Here is a 14573-nt window from a genome sequence, read left to right on the forward strand (position 1 = left end):
TGTGTACATATTGAAGGATAGACATTGGAGACACAGAGGGGTGGAGGGAGTAGATGATGAGAGGTTGCTTGGCTGATACAAGGTGTGTTGCTTCAATGATGTATACACTTAAGGCCCTGACTTCACCACAATGCAATATATTGATGTAACAAAATTACACTTTGTATCTCATGAATACATACAAATAAAAAATAAATGGGAAAAATAGTTTCTACTGTTAGTCAAATAAAGGAAGCTCTGAGATTGGAAAAAGTAAAAAATAAATAAGTCACTAGCCTGACCCTTTAAGATGCTCCTACCATGAAATCTTCCCCCTGCAGTTGTGCTCTGAAGTGTTCTATCTGCCCATTGCTTTTTAGTATCTTTAGAATAGGTTTGGATATAATTTTTCCAGTGGCCATTCCATTCCACACTCAGGCTCTTTGTCAGTGTCTTTCTCTTCTGGGTCTTCACTTGAAGTTTTTCTCAGTCTACCTGTGCTCGCTGGGATGAAGTAGAAGCCATTGGGACTGGGGCACTGGTATTTGTTTATTTTTCTTTTTAATCAAGTTATTTTCTTGTTTCTGCATTATCTATCTTCAAGTAATAATGAGAGTTTAGTTGTGCATAGACATTTCATAGATGCATAATTATTTTACATGGTTTGGGAAGGCGATTTGGGGAGGGCATTTATTTATTACACTGCCTCTGTTATCTACAGCTACCAGGAAATATTCTGTATGTTTGTGGATTCAACAAAAATTTATTCATGATCCTGGCTCATCACAGATGCTTTTCCTGTCCCAGCAATAGAACATCCATCCATATTCAAGCACAATTATTGCGACAATTCCTCCTTTTTGTGGATTCCTACAATATGTTGGAGCAAGTATTATACGAGATACTTTATATCTAAATTTTTATTGACTCCTCAAAATAATATTGCTAAGTAGGTTTGATAATCTTCATTTTAACAATAAAAAAACTGCAGCACAGAGGAAACTAGAAAAAATTGCCCAAGCTCTTCAACTGGCAAACGACAGGGCTGAGACTTAAAGTGTATCTTTCTTACTCCAATGCCCATGCAATTCAAACCAATTTATCAATTTACTTTCCCAACAGTTAGTGGGTATATTTAGTCTGTGGATAAGGCCCTGGGTAAATATTCATATGGAAGTTTCACATCAGTTCTGTAAATCACAACCTCCTGGTCAGTGCATTCTCTCTCTTATAATAAAAGAGAGCAACTCTGACAAACTTGACCCTGAGGCACTCTTATCAAGTCTGAGTCAAAAGAGGGGAACTCTATCATGTAACCTTGGGTTATCATGTAAACTTGGGTTCAGTAAAAACACAGAAAAAAGTGACAAATCAGTTAATGTGTTCTATTTGCCAGTTCAGTTTTACAAATTTAAAAAATTTAAACTTTTATTTAAAAATAATATAGATTTGATTATAAATCAGTAAGATATATTATTGTAAATGTAATGAAACTAGATTAGATAGGATAACAACAAAAAAGCCATACCAGTGTAATATTTGTTTCCTAATTTCTCAGTGATTTTTTGGTAGCTTAATACAATCTCTTTGACCCTAAACATTTTAAACATTAATGAATTGAAAAACCAAGAATTATTAATTGAGCAAAATAATCACTGTATTACTTTGAATTTTAAATTAGGAATGCGTAAACAAAATCTTAAACTTAGGTTAAAAACATCAGAAATAATAAAACTACATGATTATGATCATATTAATTTTTTGAAATTACTAGTTGTCAAGGTAGAGATTTTCATTTTTAATTCATTAATCATTTCCAGAACTATTTCAAAAACCTTTACAATTGTGCCAAAACTTCTAGAATTAGCTTCCCTGTAACTTCTATCTTCATGAAATTTTTCTGTACAAAGTTAACCTGTAAAAGATATAAAATTACTACAGTAAACTCCTACAAATTTTGTGAGTAACATTTGGCAATATATGATTCATCTCTTTTACTTCATTTCCTTTATACTAATTTAGTGATAAAATCATAAATTATACTAAGAAAAGTAAATATTACATGTCATTAGTTGCATTATTATCAATACCATCTGACAATATTTGACCTGCCAATTTTATTTCATGTCCTTTCTATAAATTCAGTGGTAAAATCATAAATTATGCAAGAAAAGTATACAGGAAATGTCATTTTTAAATGATTGGCAATAACTTATAACAATAACTAATGTTATTGATTACGGTAAATTGATGAAATGAAACACTATACATCTATTAAACAGAATGAATTGGGGCAACTCATTTTGTGGGAAAAATCTCCAAGAAAATTTCCAGAGTGAAAGAGACTTGGTCTCTTACTCATTGTGTGAAGGGAAGCTGTCTTTCTGACTGACAATGCTGTACTACAGCCATTACTAGAGTATGAACAACTTCAATTGCACGAAGTCTCTAAAATGTTTGGATGTTTTGGTTACTCTAATTTTTAAAAAACATATATTTAATTTATTTATGTTTAATTTGCTTCATTTGTATCTTTCAGATCCAATGCTTTATAAAAAACTAATAATTATAATTATGTTTTAACTTTGGCTCAATGCTTCAATGCATATATGGAAAATGGGATGACATGGTAACTTTCAAACTTGTAATTATAGAATCCTATTTTCACTCTGCTAGCAGATCTAGCAGATCTGGCATTTGAAGGGTTGGAGCAAAAGGCTTGATTTATGACTAATAGTATTGGATCGAGGGAACTCAGATAAGTCAAATTACTAGTAATTTCATTAATTATGGCAGGTTTTCTTTTGGAATTTATTTTCTTTAAAGTTAAAAGCAGAGTGGAAATTTCTTTTTAAAAGATCTGATAAGCAAAATAAGGATTATATGTGAGTGCATAGAACAAAAACTGTGCTTCAGTTGGTTTTCCAACTTCAGGGTTCAATATGGACTCCAGATGAAAGGACAGGCCATTATATGGACTCCAGATGAAATGACAGGCCATTAGCAGAAGGAACAAAACATATGTGCATTAAATGGTCCCGCATATAGCAAGAGAGATCGTTGCTAAAGGAATGGAATGTATGTGCACAAGAAATCATAACTTTCTTTTTGGAGTGTTATAATGTCTATATCTCTGATTTACTGTTATTTTTTTCCTCTCTCTGTTCAATCCAATATTGATTTTTAATTAAGTATTCTTTTAAGATTCTTACCTGTAAGTTATTCTGCTTTGGGAAGTATATTTAGAATAAACAGGACCACATTTTGAAAATTAGTAAAGTCACTGATGAAAGGGACTACATCAGTATTAAGAAGGATTCGTGGTGGCAGGCCCTTCTGCAAGTTGTATGTGTTGGTCAAGGTGGTAGGAAGGAGCGATGCAGCTATATATCTCACAGCTATGACCCATTTTCTCTCAAAACGTGCTTCTGGTTTAGAATAATAATCATATCTAAAAGAACAGGAAGAGAGCAACAAAATTTTAGAAGCTGAAAGTTGAAAAGAACTAGTTGGAAAGATATAATAGAGTCAAGAAAACTAAATCCTAAGCAACCAGAAAGGAAAACAGAGAAATAAGGCTAATATAATTTGTAGAATTCTCCTCAATTTAAAACTGAGTGTTAGGCCCGGCGAGGTGGCTCACGCCTGTAATCCTAGCTCTCTGGGAGGCCGAGGCGGGTGGATCATTTGAGCTCAGGAGTTTGAGACCAGCCTGAGCAAGAGCGAGACCCCATCTCTACTATAAATTGAAAGAAATTAATTGGCCAACTAATATATAGAGAGAAACTTAGCTGGGCATGGTGGTACATGCCTGTAGTCCCAGCTACTCAGGAGGCTGAGGCAGAAGGATCACTTGAGCCCAGGAGTTTGAGGTTGCTGTGAGCTAGGCTGACGTCATGGCACTCACTCTAGCCTGGGCAACAAAGTGAGACTCTGTCTCAAAAAAAAAAAAAAAAAAAAAAAAAAAAAAAAAACCTGAGTGTTACCCTCTGGGTAAAGGGATATTGCTAAAATGAGGATCATTAAAAGTCTGTTAAAGGAGTAATAATATACAAAAATTCCCTTCCAGACTTCAAATAGTGTGTAACTGCCACTCCTCACACTGGAAAGGGTAGAGCACAGGGTACCTGAACTGTGTAAACTAATCATGGTTGATGGTAGAGACCGCCTTGGAAACAAGGGATATAAGTGAATATGGTATACTAAGGCACACTCCTCTTTCCTTCTTTCTCTCTCTTGACATTAATAATACTAGCAGCCAGCCCTTCACTTTTGAGGCAGATAAAGTGTCTCTTCTGGAAAACCAGGTAAGCTCAAGAGAAAAGACTTAAAGTTATTGGCACCATAGTGTCAATACTTAAAAGACCTAAACAACCCAGCAAGATTACTCTAGAGGTGTGTTCTTAGAAAGATTCCACTCAAGCACTTCAGAGCTTCTGAATGATCCTTCTTATATGATATGAGTAGACATCCAGGTATTACCAGATACCTGCAAAAAGCCTCTAACACGGATAAGAGACACGAAAAAAAATAACAAGCAGAAAAAAAAATTGAGAAAAACAAGTTATACATGTTTACAAAGGATCAGGAATCTGACTGGTTTCAGACTTCTCACAAGTAAAAGTGAAACTAAAAATTAATGAAGAAATTACTTTAAAATTCTAAAAATTACCAGCCTAGATTTCCATATTCACTTCAAAGCTCAGTCAAAAATAATAGTAGATAAAAATATATTCACATATGCAAAGTCTCAAACAATTTTACCTATCATATATCTATTCAGAATCTGCTGGAGGCTGTGCCCTACCAAAATAAAGTATATGAAGAAATATCATGGGTTCATCTAGATCCAAGGAGTCTAGAGCTCCTCCATCTGGAACTCCAACCAATTTCATGTATAAGGTCTAAAGACCCAGATTCTGTGCTTTTCTAGGGAAATGGGTGAAGTTTATCAAAGGTGACTTAGAGTTGAAGTAGCCACAGTGGGGAAACTCCTTACAAAAAGCAAACAGTTGCATGTCTTTATAGCTACAGCAGCTGCAGAAGATCTACTGTACATAATTTTGAACCTAAACCAAGGGGTCTCCAACTAAAGAAGCTGACTATCAGGGTGCCTCCAGAATAGCCCTGTGTCATACAGGCTGTCCTGCTGCAACCAGAAGCCTCTGAACCTGCTCCCATTCCTGAAGAAATACTTCAAGAGGTGAGTCCAGAGGCATGGGGAAGTGGGAGACCCGGAAGGGTTAAAACCACCATTCCTGTGCAAGTGAAGGTACTGGCAGGAATGGCACCACCACATTTAAAGCAATACCCCTTGAGGGAAGAGGAATGACAGGGATTCCAGTCTCTGTTGTCTTTTTTTTGTTTTTTTTTTTTTGGTTTGAACTTATTAGACCTTGCCAGTCCCCATACAACACACCCATCCTGCTGGTCCTGAAGCCTGGGACTAAAAAATATAGATTTGTTCAGGACCCAAAAGCCATTAACCAAATTGAAGAAGACATTCACCTGGTGGTCCCCAATCCTTAAATGCTACTCACAACTCTGGTGAACTTTGTTGATTCACAGTCTTAGGTCTAATAGATGCTTTCTTCTGCAACCTTCTGAGCTCAGAATCACAAGAAGTGCTTGCTTTTGAATGGGAGAACCCAGGAAGCCAGATACAAAAGCAAAGCAACAATACTGTTGGACAGTTCTTCCCCAGGGTTTCAAAAACTCCTCTATTATCTTCAGGGAAATCCTTGCTAAAGACCTCTGAGACCTCCCATTGGATTTTACTGCAATATGTCAATGACATATTAGCTGCTAGTGTGACAAAAGAGACACCTGGGCTGGGCACGGTGGCTCACGTCTATAATCCTAGCACTCTAGGAGGCCGAGATGGGCGGGTTGCTCGAGTTCAGGAGTTCAAAACCAGCCTGAGCAAGAGTGAGACCCTGTCTCTACTATAAATAGAAAGGAATTAATTGGCCAAGTAATATATATATATATAGAAAAAATCAGCCTGGCATGGTGGCACATGCCTGTAGTCCCAGCTACTCGTGAGGCTGAGGCAGCAGGATCGCTTGAGCCCAGGAGTTTGAGGTTGCTGTGAGCTAGGCTGATGCCATGGCACTCACTCTAGCCTGGGCAACAAAGCAAGACTCTGTCTCAAAAAAATAAAAAAGAGACACCTGATCAGAACCTATGTTAACTCTCAATTTCCTGGATGAATGTGGGTACAAAAAAAAAAAAAAAAAAAAAAGCTCAAGTTTCACAACCTTCAGTTAAATATTTAGAGTACGAGCTTTCCCAAGGACATAGGAACCTGCTCCCTGATCAGAGGTTGGCCCTTGCCAGACCCATCACTTGGCAACAGATGTGGGACTTCTTAGCATGGCTGGATTCTGCCATATATGGATTCCTAACTTTGGTCTATTGCGAAGCCCTAGATGATTCCTTAAAGGGAGAAGATAAGGAAGCTTTAAAATGGTCTGGGGACTGTCAAAAGGCCTTTTTAAATATCAAGGAAAAGCTGTTAATTGCTCCAGCATTGGGGCTCCCAGATATGAGAAATCCTTTCAATCTTTTTGTACATGAGAGAAAAAGAATAAATCTGGAAGTGTTAACTCAGGGTTCGGGAAATATTAAGAGATCTGTAGCTTATTGTTCAAAACAATTGGACATTGTTACAAAGGGATGGCCTTTTTGCCTTAGAGCTTTTGCCACCACTTGTGGCCTGCTTCAGGAAGCAGAAAAGTTGACATTAGGCCAGCCTGCACCACCTGCCCACACACCTTGCTGTGCACTTCCCTTGCTGGAACAAAAAGGAGGATACTGGCTGACCTCTGGGAAGCTTGGCAGATAAATGCCATCCAAATGTAACATTGAGAACAGTCTCTACTTTAAACCCTGCCACCTTACTTTCTCAAATGCCATGTGAATCTGTGCATGACTGTTTAAAATAATTGAACAAGTTTATTCTAGCCAACCAGATCTGACAGAATACCCTTAGACAGCTGGGACTGAGAGATGTTTACTGATGGAAGCAGTTTTATGGATCAGGGACAGTGGAGAGCTGGGTTTGCTGTGGTGACTCATCAACAAACATTAGAAGCTGAGGGGCTTCTCCCGGTACCTCAACACAGAAGGCGAAACCAGTAGCCCTTATTAGGGCACCCCAGCTAGGTAAAGGAGCACGAGTGACCATTTATGTTTCACATTTTCTGTTGGTCATGCTCATGGGGGCCATCTGGAGTAAAAGGGAACTCCTAACCTCTGGTGATAAAGAAATAAAACCTACTCAAAAAAAATCCCAGCCTTGCTAGTTGCCATTTTAGCCCCCCAAGGAAGTAGCTATATATAGGACATTGCCTCGGACATCAGCAGACAGTCTGGTGGCAAAAGGTAATCATCAGGCAGATGGGGTCACAAAGAAAACAGCAAGAAAAAATGTCCTCAAGACTTTGTTAATAAACTTAATGCCTAAAATAGATCTTGGCCCTAAATTTCCCAAAACAACCACTCAGAAAATTATTTTTAAAAGTCTCCTCTGTACTCAGAACAACTCTAATACTAGCACGGCCGCCTCCACACAAGGAGTTCAGGCCAAGGGTGAAGGGCTGACAGAAGGTAGGTAAATTGATTTCACTGTGATGCTAAGAGTAGCAGAAAATTTCAAATATCTACTCATTTTTGTGGTTACCTTCTCAGGCTGGGTTGAGGCCTTTCCCTGCCAGATAGAAAGAGGTTTTGAAGCCATCAAGGCCTTAATAAAAGAAATTCTTCTTCAGTTTAGTGTACTGGTTTCTATTCAGAGTGACGATGGCACTGCAGATCACACAGGATGTGTCCCAAGCCCTTGGCACAACTTGGAATCTACAAACAGCCTGGAGACTACAGTCCACCAGAAAAAAAAAAAAAAAAACTGAAAAGATGAATCATACTATAAAGAAAATTGTATCTAAAATCTGCCAAGAAACTAATCTGACCTGGGATAAGACACTGCCTATAGCCCTACTTAGAGTTAGAGTGGCCCCTAGGAGTGGGCTCAAGTGAAACCTTTTTGAAATTCTATGTGGGAGACCCTTCCTGTGTCCTGGCTCTAAAATATGAGACCCCAAACAGCTTACTTGTTAAATAATTTGATATCATTAAATATATACGATCTATAGGTCTGACTGTAACTGCTACTCATGTGGTTCCTGGTGGACATTACACTACATCGCATCCGGCCTGGCGATTGGGTACTGCTGAAGACCTGGAGAAATCAACATCCTGATGACCAACTAAGAAGGCCCCAGGGGAAGGGGCCCTGTGAAGTCTCGCTGATGACCAACTCCTCTGTCAAACTGTGGGAGTCAAGCCCTGGATTCACCATAGTCGAATGAAGCCAGCCCCACCTGATTCCTTGCCAAGCAGGAAAAAACAAGAAACAACTTTGGGCTCTTAGGAGTAGACAAGTGAGTCCCTATCATATCTTAAATATCTCTTCAAGAAAAATCCTGGATAAGTAATTTTTTTTTACCTTTTAATAAAATGATAAATGATATGCCCTCCTGATTATAATCATTATTTTGAGCACCATAAGAATCTTTACCATCCTCACTGCTTTGTGCAGAAAGATGGGATACCTGCCCCCACATTTCATTCCCTACCAGATGTATATTCCATACACTTATTTTATTATTACTTTTATTAGTATTATTGTTAGAATTGCTTGCATTCTAAACATCTTGTGTCACGCAGGAATAGTTTCTTGCCTCCCTTTATTTAGATACTCCTAGCACTTAGGCTTATCAAGAATGCCACTTTTTATTATTGTGACGTTAGTCACCCTTTTGCTCTTACTTCTCTTATCACATGACCTAGGATAACAGGACAATGCTATAGTCAAACTATTTCAGAGTATTGCTGCAGGGGGAAATCTGTCAGACTGTTAGATTTGCCAAGGCCTCCCCTGCTCTATCTGAGATAGACTGTTACAACTGGTAATACCTGTAGCAGATTTTTAAGACTTTCCCAATGCCACCATGTATCCATATCAGCCCTTCTCTCTGTTTACTTTCCAAGTTCAATTAGTCATACACCTACCCCTTGTTTCAACCTATGCCATGTTCTTAAAATTGGATGGTCACACTGAACCACAGGACCCCAACAGTCCTTGAACTGTTGGATTAATAGATGTAACCTGGAACAAGTTCAGAATCAGATTAGGAATAAGTCCTTGTTAGGTCAACAGATCATACATTTGAGATATCATGTAAATGGATTTTGGAGAGCCTGTATGAAACAAATTACAACCCAACTTAAGAGTATATGTCCTGTAACAAATAGCTGAGTCTCAGCCAAACACAGCAGCTAAGCTTCAGCCAATCATAGGCTGCCAACTGGTCAGACCATATTCACATAAATCAAATGCTGAGCTTTAACCAATCAAGGTGGTTTCTATATGTCACTTTCTTTTTCTTTCTATAAATAAACGAACTGCTCACATTGCTAAGTGGAGCTCTCTGAACCTCTACTAATTTAGGGTGATGCCTGATTCATGAATCATTTTTTGCTCAAAATCTCCTAAATTCAAATTTTAATTTGTTTAAAGTTTTTTTAATAATATCTATGATCAAAATAATAAATGTCATCCACACATTTATTATATTGTATTTTGTTTTATGCAATTAGAGAGATGTGTTGGACCTTGCTTGTTTACTTGTTATTTAATGCAAGAATTTTTTCTCAGACTTTTGTTCCCTCTTCATAAAACTTTTTAAGGTTGATCATGCTAAAATATTTACACCTCATCACTATAATCTCCAAAGGTTAGATTTATATTTAATATAAAGATTGAAAAGCACTTTAGAAGAAAAAGGAAAAGGTATAAATAAGACAAAATATTATTTAATAGATTAAGTAGAGATGACTTTAAATCCAATCTCACCTGTCTTCAAAACTTTTGACAGTATTGTCCAAGGTTGAGGTGTGTGCAGCCCATAAATACTTCAGCAGGTCATTAAATTTACTAGAAGGTGACTGCATATACTAAAGAAAAACAAACTTATTAATATTTGAGCAACTGTAACAATTTCTCTCCCTGAAATTCAATCATGTTCAGAATTTTGCAACATTTAAATGACAGTAGAATTTTGTTTCTAAGAATTAATATGTGTAAGACTAACGCTCTATAAAGGACACAAAAATATTTACTATTTTTAATAATAGCACATCCATCTAGAAGAAATGAACTTCAAGTGTCTTCAAAGAATCCATATTTTATACTTATCAGCAGGTCTTTATTTTTGGTTTGTCATTTTTTTTCTATTAACATTGTTAAAATTACCAAAGTATCTTAAGAGTAAGAAGAAAAAAATCTTGTTAGAGCATTTAACTTAATTAAGTCTAAAGTAATAAATTAATAATCTAAACAACTAATAAGTCTATCTTTTCTTTGCTGATTTTAGTCCATGTCTGTGTTTAACCAGTGTAATTTTTTAGTTACATCACTGAATATTTGAATAACACATAATTGTTTTGTTCTATCCATATGTGTTTATTCATTAATTTAACTGAAATGTGTTGATTGTTCTAAAATAAATTTGATAATTATATTTCTTCCAAGATCCCACAATTGACCTAAAATTTCAATTAACCAGACTAGCTTGTTCACCATTCAGCAAAATATCCTGCATGCTGACCATTAGTGTATAATTTATTTGAAGTGAGAAGAATGGATAGGTTTTGTGTTAACTTTGTATTGGAGCAGTGAGTGTTAATAACACACATAATGCCCCACTATAATGGATATTATTACTATATCTTGCATAACAATGTATGTTTTCATACTAAGGAAAATATTATATAATGCACAAAAAAATCCTAAGCAAAAAGTGTTATACAACAAAATAAATTCTTTTGCCATGTCCTAAGACTATAAAGAAAGAACCTGGTAAAAGGCATTCCATTTGTTCATTATCTCAGGGAAGGATGAACGACAGCTAGAAACATCATAACAAAACTTCTTCTCATCCTTGGGTGGTGGCAAAAGCCTAACTTGGTTTGATGATATCCCCATTATGCCAGATTCAACCGCAGCAAGGAAGGGTATTGAAGACAGAAAATAATTTAAATCTGTAAGAACAAAAGCCTTATTATTACACGAGCACTAACAAACATCAGAGGATATTTTTAAGGAAGCCATAAGTCATTAAGGAAAAATTCACAGATCCAGAAACATGTAATAAGAACTAGGCATTAGGAAAAAAAAATATTGACTAAAAATTCCTGAGGATTATATATATGTAACTTTAATGTGTTCTTGTTAATAATCCTATAATTGTAAATATATATTGGTTAAAGAACTTGACTATGATATTTTAAAACAAAAAGTAATTGTAATAGATCTGGCAGTATTCATTTTTCAAAGCATTAAGTAAAAAAGAAAGAAAGCTGTCAGCTTATTCACAGAATGGAAAAAAAAAACTCATTCAGATTTTATTGTGAATTGTATTTTTCCTAAAATACTTTAACATGATTAGAGCTCTAGTAAATAGGTATTTTCTATTTTATATATGTAAGTTTAATTTGTAGCCATGCTATCACTAAGTTCCTGCCTCATTCTATGTCTCCGAAGAAAAAATTTTGGATAAGTTTTGGCAATATATCATTGGATAATTGGGTTGACAGTCAAATAAGACCTTTTTATAAATTTGTTAAAAATTTCTCTCTATAGATTACCTATTCCAGCAGATTCAGACATTATAATTTAGTTAGGTATTAGACTTATACTGAGTCCCACTAGAAATCAGTGATACAGAATATTTCATCATAGACATGCATATATGAATATAGTCCTATGCCCTTGTATGGCAGGCTGATACTCCAAAGTACTAAACCAATCTGAGGATAACAAACTCTGAATTCTAGATCTGTGGCCACCCCTATTTGTGGGTCTTCAAAAATAATGATTAGGGGTAGGATGAAGAAAACACGTAAGGATACATATGATGTGCATCACTCTGAGAATGTGAAATTTAATGTGACCATGTTTCTAATTATTGGGAAATACCTCTAAGGAATTGTGTAAATTAGTTTCATTACCAAAGCATAAAATTAAATTAAAGAATTGGAAAATACCTTCTGGTTATTTTAGCATGAGGTATATGACTAAAACCTTAGATTACTGATTGATAAAATGAATTGCAGTCAGTCTTTATCTCTGACATGTTTATGAGTTTCAGTATTAAACACATCTGGTCTGAGCAAAATGAAACAGCATCATTTTTCTTGGTCTCTCACTTCTAATCCTCGTTCTGCAGACTCGCTGTCACTAGTGGGACCTCCCACTTAATTTCCAGTTTTGATTCCTTAGAGACTGTCACTCTTTGCAGTTCCTCATTTCAGTCCTTCTTTGAAAAGCTGAATATGTCCTAAGAAATTATTATTGACATAATGGCTGTTAAACCATATAATGTGACATAAAGACCACAAGGTACATGGTGAAGTAGAGTCCTTTTTTAAAAGGAACAGGACTGTTTTTGATTTGTTTCTGTCCTTAAGATTCTAGGTTTGAATGCTTTCTTTTGGGAAAGGTTAATATCTATTTTGCGACTTAAGTCAACTTACCAGCCCACCAACTATCCACAGAGAGGCACAGTTTATCTCCAGATGCATAGCCACAGCTTGTCGTATGGGTTGGATCAGCTAACCTGCCTAGAGAAGAGAGGATGCACAGTTGAATTTATTATGCACATTTTGAAACTGGCTATAATTGTTGCTTAATCAGATACATTTCATTTGCAGATGTAAAACCATTTATTTCTGAAAAACTTGTGTTTGTATTCCCACCCTACTTTATCTTTTATGTTCTACCTCTCAGCCAATTTCTTTTCTTTTCCTTAACAGCTTTATAATTTTCTGCTTATGAATTATATGTCAGATATTTTTTGCTTCTGTAAGTATTAGCTCTTCTACATCTTCCTCTACCTCTTGGTCAAAAGTTATGGAAGCAATACGTATAATGATTAAAAGAGGTAGTTTAAAATCAAACCAAATCCCTGCTCCATAATTTACTAGTTTGACTTCTAAATAACAATGACTTATGCCTTAGTTTCCTCATCTATAAATCAAGGATAATAATATAAACTACATTTTAATGTTTACATTTATGATAATATAAACTACAGTTATGTGAAGTGAGGAAAAGTATCAAGTGTTTCACCTGTAATATATATTATGTAAATATTAGAAAATAATATTTCTTTTCTTTGTCAAATGACATTTCTATTTCTCTCTCTCTCTCTCTCTCTCTCTATCTATCTATCTCTCAATAATTTCTTTATTGGCTGCATTATCAATGGGTGCTGGGAAACAGACACCACTTTCTCATGAGCTTCTTCTGCTAGCCAGAACAAAAATATCTTTCAATGCATGAATATTTTATTCCCAAACATATCTGCTGTCTGTACACTATACAATGCCTATTTCCAAGAAGAAGCAGTCATTTGCAGATCAAGATCCTCGTGAATAAGGTACTGCTCATTTATAACCCCATATCCATGATTGGGTAATCACAATTAAGACTTCAGGAAATTCAAACAAATTTGGCATCACCTTTTGATCTTAGTGTGTATCCCTTGACTGTTCTGTTCATCTTGTTGCTTATAAAGGAGTCTGCTACTTAGTAGAAGTTTAGTAAATATTTTTTAAATGCTCTATAGATTATATATGGTGTCTTTTTGTAGTTGGTAACTATGTTTTAGGCCTTACTGAAGTTTCTAATAGAAACAGACAACCCATAAAAGACGGATTTGTGGAGGAGAAAGAGATGTGGAAATATAATGATTATGAGTGAAAAAGAGGGAAAGGTAAAAAATCAATTTTCAAAAACATGCTATGGTGTATACAGAGCCCTATTACCCATTGGTAGATCATTAGAATGAAAAAAAGAGTCATACTTACCTGAACTATATTGCCAGCCATGCTGCAGAGGCAATCCCCATAAAATATTTTGTTCATTTCCTGGTGAGAATTTTTCAAAATACCTGGCTGTCTGGTTCAATAAGATTTTATACAGCCCCATTCTCTCAGGGAATACCCATGGGTCAACAATGTACACCCCATTCTCCACCCTGTAGTCACTGAACTGACCAGGACTCTCCTTCCACAGAGGGGGCTCCATATCTGAGAGAATGGAAGCCCATGCTAGAGAAGCAGAAAAGCAATAAACTAGTATATGAACCCAGCAAGGAAGGAAAGCCATTGTACCAAAGGTGGCGATTGAGATTGTGGCTGGGTATTTATTGGAGAATGGAGGAGGAAGTCATAATACTTTCTTACATCACATCTTATCAATACTTTAAATACTTTTTCTTGGATAGGGTGAAAATACAGAGGAAATGTGAACATTAGCTAACATTCAAGGTAACTGAAATGTGTAATCTATTCAGTGTCAGAATGTGACTACAGGGTTAGGCTTGTCTATAATATATTAGATAAAACTATTTGTCAACAAAAACCTTCCAGATGTTTCCCAGCCTACGCTGTGATTATAAAATATATTGTAAATGGCATTAGGATGCTTTCCTCTCATAAAAATACTTCAACATATTTTATGGAAAATT

The 14573-nt window shown here is 35.9% G+C and overlaps 1 protein-coding gene across 1 annotated transcript; it reads right to left on the minus strand.

Moving 5' to 3' along the window:
• Positions 1 to 1727: 1727 nt before the first annotated feature.
• On the minus strand, positions 1728 to 14212 carry C5H6orf58 (chromosome 5 C6orf58 homolog). The gene is made up of 6 exons (XM_012736541.2): positions 13912 to 14212; positions 12577 to 12663; positions 10898 to 11082; positions 9896 to 9996; positions 3208 to 3430; positions 1728 to 1886 (listed from the first exon to the last, which is right to left on the minus strand). The coding sequence occupies exons 1-6, from the start codon at positions 14210 to 14212 to the stop codon at positions 1728 to 1730; spliced, it is 1056 nt and encodes a 351-aa protein (XP_012591995.2).
• Positions 14213 to 14573: the final 361 nt, after the last annotated feature.

This window comes from Microcebus murinus, chromosome 5 (assembly GCF_040939455.1).
Source record: "Microcebus murinus isolate Inina chromosome 5, M.murinus_Inina_mat1.0, whole genome shotgun sequence".
NCBI lineage: Eukaryota > Metazoa > Chordata > Mammalia > Primates > Cheirogaleidae > Microcebus > Microcebus murinus.